The 19,165-nt window shown below is 44.0% G+C and overlaps 1 protein-coding gene across 5 annotated transcripts in view; it reads left to right on the forward strand.

The window, feature by feature from the left end:
- The window catches only part of slc8a3 (solute carrier family 8 member 3), a 93,956-nt gene extending 77,927 nt beyond the window's left edge, over positions 1-16,029 (forward strand). Inside the window, exons 4-8 of one of the 5 annotated variants that reach the window (XM_029493374.1) lie at positions 10,753-10,770; positions 12,551-12,675; positions 13,003-13,102; positions 14,624-14,896; positions 15,647-16,029. In XM_029493374.1, coding sequence (XP_029349234.1) covers positions 10,753-10,770; positions 12,551-12,675; positions 13,003-13,102; positions 14,624-14,896; positions 15,647-16,023 — 893 coding nt within the window. In that variant the 3' untranslated portion in view covers positions 16,024-16,029. Of the gene's footprint in view, positions 1-2,770; positions 2,782-7,069; positions 7,099-10,752; positions 10,771-12,550; positions 12,676-13,002; positions 13,118-14,623; positions 14,897-15,646 lie in introns of all 5 variants that reach the window. The other 4 variants (XM_029493375.1, XM_029493378.1, XM_029493377.1 and 1 more) reach the window with 4 other exon arrangements.
- Positions 16,030-19,165: the final 3,136 nt, after the last annotated feature.

Raw genomic sequence — 19,165 nt, forward strand, 5'->3', positions numbered from 1 at the left:
AGTGCTGTTATTATTATTATTATTATTATTATTATATTATATTATTTTGCACCATTGAAGTTTTTCTTTAAGGGAGGTGTGCCCAGATTTACAGTCCAGAGTTACTTCTTTTAGCAGTTACATCGTTGTTGATCGTTCTATTTCAGCTTTTATTGGTCATACCTGCGTTTCTGCTGTATCAGACTGTATCTCTGATAACGGCAGGCAGGCAGGCAGACTGTTGGCTTCTGGACTCAGCAGAGACTCCCCAGTCAGCCTGTATGCTGCATTTCGGTGTCGTCCCTCTGGTGGCTTTCCCTCCACGGCCGTCCCTTTTGTTGCCCCTTAGATCTCTCTTCGTCTTTGAACTACCCTCCTCTTCATCGTCTGTCTCTGCTCCAGCTGTGTACACATCCTTTTCTTGCTCCTTTTCTTTGCTGATGGCTGAAAGTATCGCAATGATATTCATTTAGATGAACTAAATATAGAATCTAACAGTAGACTTTAGATTAGATTTTCGATTCTTTCTGTGCACTAACATTTCCTTGTGTCTTTGGAGGAAATGTTCAAACAGCAGGACGTGAAGCTGGTTAGGTTGGCTTAGTTTAATTTACAGAGAGGAGGCAGCTGTTCTGTTTTTACCACGAAGCTCACAAATTAACACGTTATATCTGCTTTGTGTGATCAGCACAGAGAATAAGTTTAATGGAAGTGTGAAACGTTGGGGTTTTATTTGGGCTTATGGGGCTTTGGTCCTGTTTTCTGTCTTTATACTAAGCGAAGCAAGCTGCGGCTTCAGTTTCTCTTCAAAAACGTGGAGGCTGCACCAATCTTTGATCTAATTTCCTAAAATATTACTTTAAATGAACCTAAAACTGAGAGAAGACACAAAGAAAAAGAAATCACAACTCAGTCTCTAATAGGGAGAGACTTTGAAATGTCATTTTAAAGGCTTCACTGGGGATAAAACTGGAGACGAAGAGCTCTATAACATGGAACAATCTTTTCTTACTTTGTGCTATAAACTTAACTCAGCTCGCTGGCACACAGTGTAAAAAATACAGTGTTGACTGGAGGAGTCTGCCAATTTTCTTGGCAATGATTGTATTTGTTTACAGTCATCATCCTAATATCTCAAAATGAGTGTGTTAAAGATTTATTGATGTCAAAATGTTACACGTAGTGGCTTTAATTAGCTCAGCGAGATTAAAAACATGACTTTTCAGCCGTGAAAGACCTTCATCAGGATGCTTGAGTGAAATCATCCAGCATTCAGTTAAATTATCAGTTCATTCAGTCTAGCAGCGCTGCCTCAGAAGATTAAGTACAGCGTGTACTCGCCGCTTTGACTCCTTCCGATTCCACGCCATCAGAAACATGGATACAGCATAACAAGATGATGGACGCTTTACACAGCCTGCATATTGAAAGATAATAAAGGCAGCTGAATCATCCGTCTTTGTCATCCCGTCTTTCTCACAGGCCGGCTGTGTGTGTTTGTGTGCGTTCGTGTGTGTTTGAGTGTGTTTGACGTTAGAGGAGCAGCAGTGCAGACCGGAGACAGCAGCCGCTCAGCTGCAGTCCTGAGCCGCTGTTATTTAACGTCTCAGTCAGAGCTGCAGGAAACTCTCTGATTGTCTGCTGAGGGCCCAGTGTGTGTGTGTGTGTGTGTGTGTGTGTGTGTGTGGAGGTGGATGCGTGCTATGTGTAAATATCCTCACACATGCGTTTGTGTTTGTGTCTCCATATTGGATCTGAAGCGTCACGATGGCGCCATCTCTCTGTTCTCACACACGTCCTCCATCCTCTTCTTCTTCGCTCAGCTCTGTCCTCACTCTTCTTTTCCCGCCTTCCGTTTTTCACCGCTTCGGTCTAAACTCTTGCGCGGCTTTCTAATGATGTTTACACAGACAGAGATCTTTTCTCTCGTTCTGCTCCTCCATCCATCCATGGATCAGCCCAGTTTCCACTTTTTTAGGCCCCCTTTAATTTCCACAGCTTCCCTTTGTCTCCATCCCTTCCACACATCATCCATCCAATCTAATAATTCCTGCACCACCTCCTCCTTTCCGATATCTTCATCCTCCACCTCATCAGTCAATCCATCCTCCTCCTCTCCTGTTTTCTTCATCCGCTCGCTGCTTCGATCCCCGACACTGAACCCCGAGCTGCTCCTCGGAGTTAATCCCTTCCATAGAAACTCTGCCGCCTTAAGTGTGTGAGCAGTCAGACTCTGCGCAGCCCCCACCCCATTTCTCAATCAATCATCCCTTCACCTGTCGTGTTGCTATTCTCTATCCGTTCACAAATCCATTTACTGTCACTCCACTGTCCCCCTCCTCTTTTTCATATTCCTCCCATCTTCGTTTCTTGCATCCTTGATGACTTCTCTGCCGTTTCCTCTGATCCCTCCGATCTTTTCCCACCAGTTTCTCCGTCCAGCCGGTCCCTTTATCCATTCATCAATCTATTCACCACTAAGTCGCCCTGATCCTGCTCATATCTGTCCCCTTCACCCCTCGATTCATCCTCCTAATCTCCACCTAGCATCCGTCCGTTCACACCTCTTCTTTCCTCCTTCTGTCCTTCCCTTCCATTCCTCCTCTCCTCTCTCCAGGAATCTCTTTGTCACTTTTTCTTTGTGTTCGTCTTTGGCTCGATAAATCCATTTCTCTTTTCTTCTTCACCTATTTCTTCCATCCATCCATCCACCCGTCCTTCCACGCTCCCCTCTCCCGGCACAGGCCCGGACCAGAATAGCCATGATTCTGCCGTAATGAGCTGTGGTGAGAGAAGGCGTACGTCGGCTGCGTATTGACGCCGTGACTCAGTGTGTGTGGAAGCCGGCGGAGGACTCACTCTTCTGTAACGAGACAGATCTGATTAGGCCGAGCACGCAGGAGAACACGCTGATGATGACAACGGTTAAACACAGACACTCCAGCTTTCCCCCTCACACACACACACTCCTCCACCCCTCCAATTATATCCCTTTGGTTAATCTTCCCTATCGTAATGCTGGCACAATGACAACCCTCTGGATTCTGAGTGCAGTCTGTACTTTATGTCTGCCTTTGAAACACCGCTGTCTGTCTCTGTGTGTGTGTGTGTGTGTGTGTGTGTGTGTGTGTGTGAGCGAGCTTGTATTTTTTGTTAACTCTTTATTTACATGCTTCTTGTCTTGTGAAAGCTGATTGATTTAAAAAAAAAAAAAAAAAAAAAAAAAAGGATTTTGGGATTTCAGTCAATGTCAACCCGCCTTTTGATTTGATTTGTTTCCTACTTTACTCATCATGCATAAACAGATTAATATCAGTATTCGTTTGGAGGCTCCTGAGGTGGTTTAAGGTTGTCAGTGTCAGATTATAATAAATTGTACAACGCTTCACTGATTGTACAAACAAACACTGAGTTTAAAGGTTAACAGTGAAGCAGTCACTGGAGTCAAAGTCCAGCATTTAGTCAACCTGTCCAATCATCCTCCGCCGGACGATAAATCGCACACGAGTCATTTTTTACAACAATGGGTCCAGCTGAAGGTCTGATACATGCAAGATCCAAACAAAGGCCTCTCTGCTGAAAACAGGGAACCTCTAATCCACCATAAATCAGCTGATTCTTTCTTTAATGTGGCAGATTTATTCTGATCTTTACGTTTTGAAATGCTTTTTATTTTTAAATCAAGCTGAATTATGTCCGTCGATCGTGTGTCCTTCCCACAGACATCCCGCCTCGTTCTCCCTGATATTGACGTTTGAAAGCCGATACTGCCCATCAGCCTTCCAATAGCTGTTATTTTGCAGATGTATTGTGCTGTTTGTAAACTGGGGATTACAATGCAGCAAATCATTGAACAGCCGGAATGTGTTGAAGTCTATGGGGAAATGGCCTTTCTTCTCAGTTGTTGCGGTATCTCAGTGAGTTTGTGGTCTTTTTGTCTTGAGAGTCTCTGTCTCCACAAAGGGTCAAAGGGTCAAAGGGTCATTTTTCTGGCCTTGTTTCATGTGTTCACCTCCTGTGTTTGTGTGTTTTTTATGTGCGCTGTTGTCGTTGCTGATGTTGGTGCAGCACAGCTGGGCTTTGCACCACACTTGGCTTCAGATCAGCTAGTACTAATCATAACTAGAAAATTCCAAGAAATTTTGAAGTGCCACGGGTCGGCGTCCCCTCGCCCGTCGTCCCCTCGCCCGTCGTCCCCTCGCCCGTCGTCCCCTCGCCCGTCAAAGCGATCCTGCTGAAATTTCCGTTCGGAGAACCGATTGACCTTGATTCAGTCAGTGTGTCTGTATATCTGTCTCTTTGTGTGTCTGTGTATATGTGTGAGTGCATCTGTATATCTGTCTCTGTGTATGTCTGTGTAAATGTGTGAGTACGTCTGTATATACGACTCTATTTGTGTCTGTGTATATGTGTGAGCGCGTGTCTATATCTCTCTATTTCTGTCTGTGTGATTGTGTCTGTGTATATGTGTGAGTGCGTGTCTCTGTGTGTGTCTGTGTGTGTCTGTGTATATGTGTGAGTGCGTGTCTCTTTGTGTGTCTGTGTATACGTGTGAGTGCGTGTCTATATCTGTCTCTGTGTATGTCTGTGTATATGTGTGAGCGTGTGTCTATATGTCTCTATTTCTGTCTGTGTATATGTGTGATTGTGTCTGTGTATATGTGTGAGTGCGTGTCTCTTTGTGTGTCTGTGTATACGTGTGAGTGCGTGTCTATATCTGTCTCTGTGTATGTCTGTGTATATGTGTGAGCGTGTGTCTATATCTCTGTATTTCTGTCTGTGTATATGTGTGATTGTGTCTCTGTATATGTGTGAGTGCGTGTCTCTGTGTGTGTCTGTGTGTGTCTGTGTATATGTGTGAGTGCTCAAGGTCAGAGGTCAAGGTCTTCTGAGCCGTTTAAACTTTGAACGGTGTTTCTGTGACAAAGTATGACGAAGCAGCGAGGCTCCAAAGTGAGGTGGGTTCAATCCACAGCAACAGCTTCACACAGACCTGAGCTGAGGGACCTGCGGTTGCCACGGTGATTTGAGAATTCAGTCTGGTCAGAGCTCAGACTCCCGCCAAAACTCTCCCAAAATTGGCTTTTGACCACCTCCCGAACTGCTTCGAATTGCGAGCAAACCGTAGCTCCGTTCCCAAAAGCGAAAACACCGTGAGAGGCAGAAGAGTCTGGGGATTCCAGCAGTCTTTGTTTGATTTGAAAAGTCCTTAAAATGAGCGTGTAGGGACAGTGCGAAGTCAGAGTGAAATTGTTTTTAGTGAAACCTTGATTTGCATTGCAGTCAATTGGGGCAAAAGCAGGTGTTGCTGGCGCTCTGAGCGCTCCTGTGTAAATTTGGTGAGGAGTAGAGCTGTCAAACTTAGATTTTCTGAATCCCAAGACCTGTGTCTACGTTTTCCCAAAAAATCATTTGCGTCCCTTTCACGGTTTGGCCGTGAGCTCGAGTTAAAAATGGAAATGTGGCTGAATTTTTCACAGTGCTCTCACTCTAGTTAACGAGCGTCTCCACTCTAACTTGGAGGAAAAAGTGAATCGGACTGCTCCTTTGAACGCTCGTAGTTCGAAAACCGTACAACTTAGGAGAAAAAGGTTTGATGTTCTGGAAAGAGCACAAGATTTCCTCCGTTTTGACGTTTGAATCACATTTCTAGGCGCACGTATGACTGTCTCTGTGTGTGTCTTTGAGAAGAAATCATTCAAAGTGATGGCCATAGCCCACAGACAGAGTGAGATGAGACCAGCATAACAATTGATCTGTGATTGCGGAATAAGCGTAGGAGCTATCATAAAGCCTTTTGTCACAAACAGAGGTCAAAGTCTCGTGACCTTTTTAAACTTTGAACGGACTTTCTGTGACAAAGCATGACGAAGCATTGAGGGTCCAAAGTGAGGTGGGTTTGATCCACAGCAACAGCTTCACATAGACCTGAGCTGAGAGAGCTGCGGTCATCACGGTGATTTGAGAATTCACTCAGGTCAGAGCTCAGACTCTCCCGTGACTTTTGACAATGAGTGTATCTGTATATCAGTCTCTTTGTATGTCTGTGTATATGTGTGAGTGCGTGTCTATATCTGCGTCTATTTGTGTCTCTGTATATGTGTGAGTGCATCTGTATATCTGTCTCTGTGTATGTCTGTTTATATGTGTGATTGTATCTGTGTATATGTGTGCGTGCATCTGTATATCTGTCTCTATATATCTCCGTATATTTGTGTGAGTGCATCTGTATATTTGTCTCTATTTGCGTCTGTTTATATGTGTGAGTGCGTCTGGATATTTGTCTCTGTGTGTGTCTGTGTACATGTGTGAGTGCATGTTTATATCAGTCTCTGTGTGCGTCTGTATATCTGTCTGTGTCTGCATCTCTATATCTCTGTGTGTGTCTTTGAGAAGAAATCATTCAAAGTGATGGCCATAGGCCACAGACAGAGTGAGATGAGAGCAGCATAACAATTGATCTGTGATTGCGTAGTAAGCGTAGGAGCTATCATAAAGCCTGTCGTCACAAACAGAGTTTAAGGTCTTCTGACCCGTTTAAACTTTGAACGGCGTTTCTGTGACAAAGTATGACGAAGCAGTGAGGCTCCAAAATGGGGTGGGTTTGATCCACAGACCTGATCTGTATATCTGTCTCTGTGGATGTCTGTGTAAAGTGTGAGTGCATCTGTATATCTGTCTCTTTGTATGTCTGTGTATATGTGTGAGTGCGTCTGTATATCTGTCTCTGTTTGCATCTGTGTACATGTGTGAGTGCGTCTGGGTATCTATCTGTGTCTACATCTCTATATCTCTGTGTGTGTCTTTGAGAAGACATCATTCAAAGTGATGGCCATAGGCCACAGACAGAGTGAGATGAGACCAGCGTGACAATTGATCTATGATTGTGTAGGAAGCGTAGGAGCTATCGTAAAGCCTTTCGTCACAAACAGAGGTCAAAGTCTCGTGACCTTTTTAAACTTTGAACGGAGTTTCTGTGACAAAGCATGACGAAGCAGTGAAGCTCCAAAGTGAAGTGGGTTTGATCCACAGACCTGAGCTGAGAGAGCTGCGGTCGTCACGGTGATTTGAGAATTCGTTCGGGTCAGAGCTCAGACTCTCCCGAAAACGCTCCGAAAAGTGGATTTTGACCACGTCCCGAACTACTTCGAATTGCGAGCAAACCGTAGCTCCGGTCCGAAAAGCGAAAACACCGTGAGAGACAGAAGAGTCTGGGGATTCTGCCAGTCTTATTTGAAAGGAAAACTCCTTAAAATGAGCGTGTAGGGACAGTGCAAAGACAGAGTGAAATTGTTTTTAGCGAAACCTTGATTTGCATTACAGTCAATTGGGCCAAAACCAGGTGTTGCTGACGCTCTGAGCCCTCCAGTTTAAATTTGGTGAGGAGTAGAGCTCTCAAACTTAGATTTTATGAATCCCAAGACCTGTGTCTACGTCTTGACAAAAAATCTTTTGTCTCCCTTTCACGGTTTGGCCGTGAGCTCGAGTTAAACATGAAAATGTCGGTTACTTTTTCACAGTGCTCTCACTCTACTTAACGAGCGGTTACACTCTAACTTTGAGGAAAAAGTGAATCGGACTGCTCCTTTGAGAGCTCGTAGTTTGAAAAGTGGACTGTTTAGGAGAAAAAGGTTTGATTTTGTGGAAAGAGCACAAGATTTCCTCCGTTTTAAAGTTTGAATGATATTTTTAGGTGCACGTATGACTGAGCTATGCGGATGAGAAAATAGGTGAATTTTTGAGGCGATTTTTCGTCGTCTCCCATGCATTCTCTATGGAAAATTTCGGCTGGTTTTTTGGGAATAACTTTGGGAAAAATCGGAATATCGACTACCCAGAACTTAGCACACTTGTCCCGATCGAGCCGCACGTTTTGATATATATATTGTAGGGCTACGTCAAGCGGTACGACCCGCATTAGCTGCCGAAAAACGTGGAATAATAATAATAATAAGTATGGACAATATTAAGTAGTGCCTCGTGCTATGCACAGAGGCCACTTACTTCTACTGTGTAGAAGTAGTGGCCCCTGTGCTTATAGCCCGTGGCACTAAATGAAGCAAGTCGCCAACAGCAATTAATGCACTTAGCTGCTAATGATGATTAACTGTGGACTGTATTTGATTTAGGAAGTTGATAAGCTGCCTCCAAACACAAACAGGTTAATTAGTATCCCGTCCCGCTGGGAGAGGTTTCAGAAGGAGCCGGCCCGTTCGTGGAGGATGTGAACTGCTTTTGTTTTGTCCTTCAAAGCCTTTTTCAAAGCCCCTTTAAGAAAATGAATCCTGGTTTTGTGAATGAAGGAGTGATGATGATGATGATGATGATGAAGAGTTGTCTGTGGATCTCCAGAGGCTGGAAAGGCACACGGGAGGCTTTCTCCTCTTCTCTTCATCCACTTATGGTGTATCCTGTCATGTAATTATCTCCCTCGCCAGTTGACTTCTGGGGCCTCTTTCTGTTCTTAATCATATCATTTAGTTATGGTTTACATTTTGCCACGGGCATCTGAGCGTGTTGCGTTGCGCCGTGTCACCGATCTGCTCGTGCAGCTGCAGCGCACAGATAATCACGCAGAGCCGCAATGAAAACGCCGAGGAGCAGGCTGTGAAACGTCTGAGCATCAGCGACACGCACGTTTATCAACAGCACATTTTATTTCACTTTAAGTGCAGGCGCCTCGCCCACTATGGGTTGCCAGATTATCAGATCTGCGTTGGAATAACTTCCATTAAATCCAACCATTTAGTCAGAACCTCAGCGAAAAAGTCATACCTATTAGTAAATCCCATCATCATATATAAAACCACTTCAACAGCAGCACGTCAGCTACGATAGATTCTGGTTGGCAACAAGTCTTCCAATCTAAACTACCATGTTGTCTCCGATACCCCTCCCACCCTCTTCTCTCTCTGCTCGCTGGTAAATCCTAAATAAGACAGTGGGACTGTTATCAAATAGAATTTTAAAAGGAGCGATAATAACGTAGAAGTACGACACAGAGCGGTTTTATAAACCGCTGGCAGAATCTCCTCAGCTCTGTTTATTTGAAGACAAATCATAAATAGTGTTTGCAGTGAAAAGTGTTGTGTGTGTGTCAGTGTTGCTTCAGCCACAGTTCCCTGACGTTAAAGTCAGACACAGCTTGAAAATCGAATCAAAAGGACAAATAATGAACAAATGTTTTTTGTTGTTTTTTTTTTGTTTTTGGGTTGTTGAATCTTGATTCTTCAGCATCTTCAGTGAGTCTGTTCTTTAGTGATTTACTGTGTTTCTGCATTTTGGTCTTTCTATAGTCCAGATGAGATGAGATGAGCTGAGTGTGTGTTTAAAGTTGAATTCACTCTTCTCATCACAGCTAATATTTATAGTTTGTGCTCTATTTGTGAATCTGACTTTTTCAGTGCTGAGGAGGATCAGAAATATTACAAGGATCCACTCCGTATTCTGTCATCTCACAGTACGTCTATAAATAGAAAGCAGCATTTAGGCTTTTTACATTTAAGACACTAAAACGCTCCGATGTGCTAACAAGGCTTTCAGACTGGCTGGCAGCTCCTCGTGGCAGGTTGAAGCAGGTTTTGTTGTTGTTTATTCACGGCCCCCCGACTGAAGCTGTCAAATAAAATCCTGTCATCCTCGCTGCCGCCATATTGACAGCAGCACCACCGGCTCTTACATAATACAGTTTATTGCCCACCCACTGATACATTTCAGCGTTTGCAGATGCCACCAACAAATGCGATTCGATTGTCGCAGCAAAGAAGAAGAAAACCAACATTTTGGACCACAAACAAACACAGAGGTCGAAACTAAAGACGGAAATAGAGAAAACATCAACTGTAGCTGATCGCTTCTTGATGCTATTCGGTGTATTTCAAATCCTAAAGTTCATGTTTCCCAAACCTCTCACATTTTCAGCTATTGATCACTGGATTTGAAAAGTGAGTCTTCTCATTTTATCATTAATAAAAAAAAATTATCTGCTTCATTAAGATGCTTAATTATTGAATTTACTTTGTATTTTCATTCTGCTTATATTCTATCATACCATTTAGAGTGCACCTCACTGAACGTTTTCTTTGTTGAAATTTAGGGGTTACGTTCATTGAAATAGAGGCTGTGAACTTATTTGTTTCTTTTTCTTTCTTTCTTACTTTTTTTTTCTTTGTTGTTGTTGCTCCTAGCAGTTTTGCATGAATAAAACAAGCTGAAGTGCAAATTGAAAAGAATAAAAAGTAAAAAGGGCAGAAGGAAAAAAAAGTTATTTGTTTCATTTTGGGGAAAAAACAACTCAGTTAATAACAAAAGTGGATTTATTCTTTTCATATGATCGGATGTGTGATTTAGGGAAATGAAAGCAGCAGCTCTTCTTTCCTCATACGTCGGTCCAACACGGCATCATATCGACCAGCTCATGTGTAATTATTCAGACGCTTTTATCTGACTCAGCTAGGAGCAGTAAACTTTTAAATTAGTGTCATACTCATGGCTGGAGCTCAGGACGCAAAATATTCTGCCATTTGTTCATTTCAATTGGGCAATTTTCCACTATAATAAAGCTCCATTTGGCCCTTGTGCCCGTGAAAAGTGAGGAAATAGCAGATTTTTTTCTCATCACATCATCAGGACCACAGATACGACAGCTGGGGGTCAATACATTTTTCTCATCCTTCTTAACTTGCTTTTCTCTCTGTCACTTTCTGTCTTTCTTCCATTTTCCACTGCTCATTGCTTTTTTCTGTTCTCTCCACTTCCTCCTCTCCTCCACAGCCCTGTTGTTAGCAGATGGTAAGTTGTCCATTCTTCCCCTGCAAGCACCTCCACTAACATCAGCTCCTCCGTGGACAGCAGCCATGCACCTGAGGTGTCCCTGTGCACGGTGTGAAATCGGTGCTGATCGTTTATTTTTGCTGCAGTTGGGATTTTTAAATCAAGTTTGATATAAATAAACTGCATGCCAGCTCCGCCATCTTCCACTGTCATTGTTGGAAAAACGACACGCTCTTTTTGCTGCCCTCTCCTGCTCCTAATGATGGACTTGCATGCTAATCAGAAGATTAATTAATCATAAATCCGTAAATTATGTTCACAAGTCACGAGCCAGGTACAAACATTTGATAACCATCAAGATAAAAACCTGCAGTTCTGAAATTAGAAATTTAATTACCTTTGTGAGATTTTGTGTTGTTGTTTTCTTGTTTTTTTTTTTTTTTCATATCCTTGTCAAGGAAATTGTGTCATGTAGTGGTGCAGCACGGAGCAGGGGAATGGCTGGATAATCAAATTTTAAACATGAGCAAAAAGAAATCCCGTCAGGACTTCAGGGTACACACTGTCTTGGGTGTGTAATTGATTTAGCCTAAAAGTGTGTGTGTGTGTGTGTGCAGGCATGTGCCGGTATATTATGCATGCCTCTGTGTGTGTGCTTGCTTGCTGAGACGTCCTCCTATCAAGGGGACTTGGCTGTGATCTTTAATGGCAGCGTTAATATTTAATGGTAAGCGTGTTGTCAGCAAAGAGCAGCAGGCTGGGACTCGGGGGCTCGTATAAAAGATGACAGGGTCTCTGCACCAGGTGGCTCAGTGGGGGTGTCACACACAGAGCAGGATGAGAGGCCTTTGGATGCACCGCCGCCTCTTCTTGATAGAGTTCAACAGCACAGAATGGATGTTACAGAGCGCCCGGGAACTCTAGGAGGCATCGCGGCTCCTTTCTGCAGCAGAGCCACACAGGACACGTTTGATAGGCACACAGACAGATCGATCGGGACGTCCACAATACTCACAGCTCACTCCCAGTATGGAAACCCTGAGCTACATGAGGACTTGAAGGGGAGGCCCTGACAGTCCTGGATTTGTGTTCCGGTTGATCAGTGTAGCTCAGCTGGATTAATGTGAATTCAAACAAAAAGACGAAAACAAGCACAAAATTTATTCTATTTATTTATTTATTTATTCAATGTTTAACCCTAACCCTTTCAACATTATCTCTCACTTCATCAGCAGATAGAGTTTGCTCAGTTGTCCAATAAATGGACCAATCAGATCAGTGCAAATATCGCAATGTCGGGATATTTCTTTGATGAATCAGAGTTAAGTTTGTTGCAAAAAAAAAAAAAAATGTTGCAGACAGTTTGTCAGATCAAAAAATAAAGCGAAGCTGTTCCACAGGGCATCAGAACAAATTACTGGATGAACTGACCCTTTAAAATGAAAAGTTTTTCATGAGCTCTCACATCTGAACATAAAACGCAGCCTAATAAAAGCCATCGCGACTTTAGAGGAGAAAAACCCAAAGAATGGGATGCAGATTTAGATTTGCTGTGTTTGTGTTTTGATCACTTGAGCATGTCCCTTTTGTCCAACCTCTAAATATCTCAGCACACGTGGTGTTGATGTTTTTAACATTGCTTCACACTGAAGCGTGAACCTGACAGCGGCTGAATAAATTCAAACTGATGTTTATGCTGCAGCTCGGCGTGGCGTATGATAATCACCTGAGCATCCTCTTGTGTTGATGCCGTCATTCTCACTCTGATTTCCTTTTCTTTTGCTCCCTCGCCGCCCAGATGTGCCAGACAGGAAGCTGACATCTGACGAGGAGGAAGCCAAGCGCATCGCTGAGATGGGAAAACCGGTGCTGGGGGAGCACTCCAAGCTGGAAGTCATTATTGAGGAATCGTACGAGTTTAAGGTGGGAAAGGTTCATCTTCAAACAACCTGAGACGCGAAAGTCTCACATCTGAAACTGCAGACGGGTAACTAACTAACCAGCTGCCGCCTCAGCTGAGTATTTCTAATTTCAGAGGCCCACCTGTCCACGTAGATGTTCTGCTGGAGGAGATGTCTCACCTCCTCAACCAAAAATATACCAGCCATATTTGTTCCTGGTGTGTGGGTTTTACCAGGCATGAAATAAAGCTGGAGCTGGGTGTCACTGCCATCATGTGGTGGAGCTCGTCAGCAGACTGAACCCGAATCTGGACACTGCTGATGCTTCTTGTTTCGCTGTTTCACGCAGAGCACAGTGGACAAGCTGATCAAGAAGACCAACCTGGCACTGGTGGTGGGAACGAACTCCTGGAGAGACCAGTTCATGGAGGCCATCACAGTCAGTGCAGGTAACGTAAGAGGGGGTAGTTTGGTTCCACTCCATGTATGTAAATGAGCAATGCTTTCTCCAGCAGGAACCAAATAAGACAAATATACGTGCTGCAAAATTAGATTTTTTTTCTTTCTAATTTCAACATGTTCATACTCATTTATCATTCCCCGTTTAACACGTGATTCAGATCGTCCCAGTTTGTCATTTATTCTAAAAAAAAAAGACGTGATGATGACTGACTCATGTCGCCCTAAACAGCTGCTCATCCTGATGATTTCATTTCTTAAAGATTTCATCATGAATGTACGAGCGGCTGTCCGGTTAGCGTGGCATGCTCACAGCCGCTGATTTCAGACGCTTTCATAATCTCAGAATATCAGTGGAATCCTCCTGGAAAGCAAAGCTCTAATGTGCCTGAATAATCTCCTGTGTGAAAACAGAAAAGTCATCAGATCCCGCAGTGCAGTCACCGCCACCGTGTAGGGAACGTGGCGAAGGCCTCGGCCCATCGCTTTGGGTGCTGAAATATTTAATCCAGCGGTGCTCTTTACTTTTTCATGATCCACTGGTGGCTGAAAAATGCATGCGGCTCACATGGCCTGACACTTTGAATCAGCACTGTGTCCCCGTGCCTGTCGGCCGAGCTTCCTGTGAGCCGCCGGGACACGGAGGACTCCCCCGCCCCCCAAAACGAAGAGGACGGACGTTTACATTTACACTTTTAGCTGCTTTAACAGGATGCTTTTATCCAGACAGCGAGGGGGGGGGGGGCTCGGCTTCTCCTTCAGGCTCACTGTGACAGAACAAATAGCTGCTGCTAAATGTGGATATCATAGCAGCAGACCCATCCAGCAGTTTGGGCTGTTTGGGTTCAGTGACACTGTGAGAGATTCCCCCAAACCCACCATACATACCGACTTAGTGCCAAATGATTCAAACAGAAGGTGATATAGTATTAATCTTTGTTTGTGAAGAAATAAAACCACGTCAGTACAATCAACAGGTTGAAGAAAAACGGAACTCATCAGGAGTAAAAGCACACACAGTGGTTGTTAGAGAGTCTGAGTTTGCAGTTTTGTAGGATTTGAGACACAATGTGAAGGTTTTCTACCGAGAGTTGTTCACTCACAGAGAAAAAAAACCCTGAATTATTAAAAAATTAGAATATTAAAGAGTAAAACTAAAGTTTTCAACCTGTAAACTGAAGTGACGGTGAAATCTGTTTATCGCTGAACTTCACTTAAACCATGAGAGGACAAAAACACGCAGCTCTTTTTTCTCATTAAAAATGTGTGCCCCCCCTGCGGCGGGTATTAATCTGGATCTGTATTCAGAGCTGAATATATTTAACAACAACCTCAGGCGTCGCTGAGACTGTGGCGTGTCTGGGTGTTATCGGCTTCATCCTTACCTCCTCTGCTCTCTCTCAACTCTTCGCTTGTCATTTCTCCTTTTGTCCCATCTCTTAATCTTTACTTCCCCTCTGTGTCTCTGCTGCTCCACTCCCTCCTGCCCCCCCCCCCCTCCTTCTGACCAGAAGATGAGGACGAAGAGGACACCGGCGAGGAGCGGCTGCCATCCTGTTTTGACTACGTCATGCACTTCCTCACCGTCTTCTGGAAGGTCCTGTTCGCTTGCGTCCCCCCCACGGACTACCTGAACGGCTGGGCCTGCTTCGCCGTCTCCATCATCATCATCGGCCTGCTCACGGCCGTCATCGGCGACCTGGCGTCTCACTTCGGCTGCACCATCGGCCTCAAAGACTCGGTGACCGCCGTGGTGTTCGTGGCCCTCGGCACATCCGTCCCAGGTGAGTCCAGCTGTGACAGGAAGCGAACATCCAGAACATTCTGACACCAAGAAGCTCGACACCAGCGACTCTTTCTGTATTCACTGCTGTGAACAAACAAGAATAAAGCAACAGGCTGTCGACTTTTGATTTTTTGAAAAAGAAACGTTGATAATTCGTCTTTGAGGGTTCGTCCTAAATGACCAACCCTGTATCGTTGGTGAAACCCAGCTCCTTCCAAACGATCTGTATTTGTGTCAGTATTAACTACAGTTTAAACAACGTGACAGCCGTGTGCAGAGCTTCTGTGTGACTGTGGCATCTTTTTGAACTTTATTTTATTCCGACAAAAGCTTTCCGTCTTTTTCTGCTGCGTTACTCAGCACGAGGAATAACATTCCTCATTCCGATACTTCGTTAGCTTCGTTTAGTTTTTTTCAGCTCTAAATTTTCCACACCCACACATCAACTTCTTAATTTGACACAAGAAACACAACAAGGCTTTGCAATTTAACAGGCTGGAAAAGTGGACAGATTCACAGAGAACACGCAAACTTTAAGCAAGTATAAATAAACTCTTCAGCCATATACAACCTGTGAATGTCCATTTTTAACAGTGTTATTTAAAATCAAAGACAACAGATGGATCGTTTCCTTTTCAAAGACTCCCCCCTCTGAGACCGCTACCTGCTATCATGTGACAAAGTTCATAAGGAGGTCAGCTGCTAAATGCTTCTTGACCCAGATGGAGATGTTCTTCTGTCTCCACAGACACGTTTGCCAGTAAGGTGGCCGCGGTCCAGGACACCTACGCTGACGCCTCCATCGGGAACGTGACCGGCAGCAACGCCGTCAACGTCTTCCTGGGAATCGGCTTGGCCTGGTCGGTGGCGGCCATCTACTGGCACATGAAAGGGAAGCCGTTCGTGGTGGAAGCCGGCTCGCTGGCCTTCTCCGTCACCCTCTTCACCATCTTCGCCTTCCTGGCCATCTCGGTGCTGCTTTACCGGCGCCGGGCCCACATCGGGGGAGAACTGGGCGGGCCCCGGGGACACAGACTGGCCACGTCAGCCTTCTTTTTCAGCCTCTGGTTCCTTTACATCCTCTTCTCCAGTCTGGAGGCCTACTGTCATATAGAGGGCTTCTAAACAGGCGAAACAGACACGCTGGGGTTAAAAGTACGACTTCAGAGGTAAAAGAGTGAATTCTCACTGTGGAATTTGGGTCAGTCTTGTGTGGCGGGAAGGACAGGAGAGGTACCTGGGGTTTTCCCAGACGCCTCCCTCCCTCTCCCTCTCCCTCTCTCTCTCTCTCTCCCTCAACCCCCTCTGTAAGGACGCTTGGAGGTGCATTTCCTGCCCTCTAGTGCCGACAGGCCGGTTCGCCTGGCTTACGGGAGAGCTGTGTGCTTACAGTTGGGATTGGGTTTACCACCAAATCCAGAAGATGCCGATGCCGAGAGGTGGTCCTGCATTCCACTGGAAGAGACTGCAGTCTTATATCCGGAGAGAGTTGAGTTAATCAGAGGTCTATATTTTTCTCAACATCTGACGAGAACGACTTTTTTAAAAAGTATTTTGGGGATAAAAATGCAAAAATAAATCCAACAAAAAAATAAATAAAGAAATAAAAAATCAACACACACACACACACACACAAAAGCGGAATTAAAGAACTATTTTCTGATCCATGTTAAGGAAAAGCAAAAGATTCTATCATAAATGGAAATAAGTTGAGTGACAGTGGGATGGATTCATAGTATTTATTTTTATTTGCATAGTTTCCAAAGGAGTGTCAGAAATCACATGAAGAAGAGGAGTGACAGTGACAGTTCACCGTTCAAACAGGCGAGGAGGAGGAAGAGTCGGACACAGTGAACATGGTCAAACTGCCCTGGACATTACTTCCGTACTCTATACGTATCTATATATAATATATTTCCATATTTTCTGTATATTTTGAATATTTGTTTAAATGTGGTCACCTTCTGCTCTGACAGGGGATTGGTGTGGTGGGGGGGAGTGCAAACTATATACTGGAACGATGTCTTCACATTTCTAAGAGTTATGTATCTTGCCTAGGTAAAAGTATGACAATGTGTTTTATTTATTTACTGATAACTCACTCCAATTTTCACCTTTTCAATCAGAAATCAAAAAAACGACAAAAAAACAATACTACAACAAAACAAAAAAAAAAAAAACAACGTGTTGCTGCAGAGATAAATTTAGAGGTATTTTTGTACTCTTCCATCCATGCACTTTGCTGTATAGTTCTATTTATGGAGACTTCTTCTTGTACATGTGCAAAAGGCCCACGTTTAAAAAGTGTCAGTATGGACTGAACAGAGTGCTGCAGCTGCCACGACCATCGTTCATCTGCTGAAAAACTGAAGAGCTGCTCTTTTTAAAGCTGCATTAAGGGATTTTTGACCACAGCAGAGAACACCACCGACAGTTCACTGGGTCAGGGTTAATATCGATTACTGTGCTGATTATTTTCTCAGTTGATCACTTTGTCCAGACAGGAGAAGAACATTACGTTAATCCCAGCTCTCCACATCTTCCCATATCATGTTTTGTCTGAGCAGAAGTTCACAACTGGAAGATATTCAAAAATTCAAAACCCGAAAAGAAGGATTTGACCGTATAGAAATAATAAATACACAACATCTATTTGAATCGTTCTTCTGGCTGCCTGAATTTAAGTCCAACATTTGCTCTCATTTTTTTGCAAGATTCATTTGTAAATTTTAATGATTGCTTTTTTCTTCTTTTTTTTTTAGCTACAAAAGCTTAAAAACTGAAGCTGCAGGTAACTGCAAAGTTAATTTGTGACTTTATAACTATGAGCAATATCTTTAGTATTATCACACACAGGTTTGTTGATTAATGCAGCTTTAACAAAGAAGAAATACAATAACACCTTCAGAAATGTTGACATCACAAGTTTGCTCTTAAAGAGAAGTTGTTGGATTTTGCGTTGAGGCTCTTCAGTGAACTTCAGTGTGGAGGTGGAGGTGTCAGGCAGCAGAAGCCTGATATCGATACTGAATGCTGTTTAACACACGACTGGTGCTTTGTTTTTAAAATGACAGGATAAAAAAAACACCTTTGAAATCCCAAGAACAGTAAAAAAAAAAAATAATAATAATAAATTTATTACTTAATTTGCATAAAGTGTATATTAGTATATCATAATCAGTCAATTCTTGGCTAATTTAAAAATCACCCAAGATTACCAAAGAGGTGGGATGATGCAACATCTGTTTGGAGAAAATATATATACAACAAAAAAAACAAAACAATAAAAAACTAACAAAAAGAAAGCAAAAAAAAAAAAAAAGTGAGTGGCAGTGACACTGTATTTCCACAGGGGGGATGTCAACCTCTGGTCCCTGTGGTCGTCCCGTCTGCTTCTATCAGCCCCCTCCTCCTCTTCCTCAGTGCTGAGCAGGGATGTAAATACGTCTCATGGCCGACCCCCCCCCCCCCCCCCGGCCCCAGAGCACAGCTGCTCACCTCTCTCTCTCTCTTTCATATATAAAAACACACATTCAGAGTAGAGCAATGGGTCCACTGCTGCATTAGAGTGTGTGTGTGTGTGCGTGGGGGGGGGGGGGGGGGGGGGGGCAGTGAGACCGCTGACCGGCTGTCCCATTCAGAGGCAACACAAACCCACATTATGTACATAAGTTTTTCAGTGTATGTTTACATAGACACAGTATTGGTGTCCAGGAGTGGAAGCTGGGGGTCAGGGTGGGGGTCAGGGTGGGGGTCAGGGTGGGTGGTGGGGCGGGGGTGGGGGGGAGCATGTCAACACAACTCACATCTCATCTACAGGTTATGTGCAGTCGCTTCATCTGAGCCGGTGTCAGTGAACGTGTGAAGTTCTCAAGTTTTTCTCTCCCCCCCCCCCCCTTTTTTTTTTTTTTTAATTTCCTGTCGTTAAAAACCCTGCAGATGTCTTCAGCAGGCGTTTACAGTGACGAGGACGTGCCAGTGTTTCTACTGTTATCTTTAACCTGTAGTGGCTGCTCGTACAGTTTATTTTTTGGTTGTACTTCTTGATTTTTACCTGCCGGGATGTGTTGAGCTGAGCGTCGCCCGGTGTGTGTGTGCACAGGCGGTGATGTTGGCGGCCTTCACAGCACGAGGGCACGACTCTAACAGGGTTCAGAAAAACATTTATTTATTCTACGCATCACTTCCGAGGCAGCAGTCTTCTTCTTTTTGGCCTCGGCCTGCAGGGCGGAAGTGAAAAGTCACCGTACAGTAGTTAGACTCGTGA

This window comes from Echeneis naucrates, chromosome 22, assembly GCF_900963305.1.
Source record: "Echeneis naucrates chromosome 22, fEcheNa1.1, whole genome shotgun sequence".
In the NCBI taxonomy this organism is placed as follows: Eukaryota; Metazoa; Chordata; class Actinopteri; order Carangiformes; family Echeneidae; genus Echeneis; species Echeneis naucrates.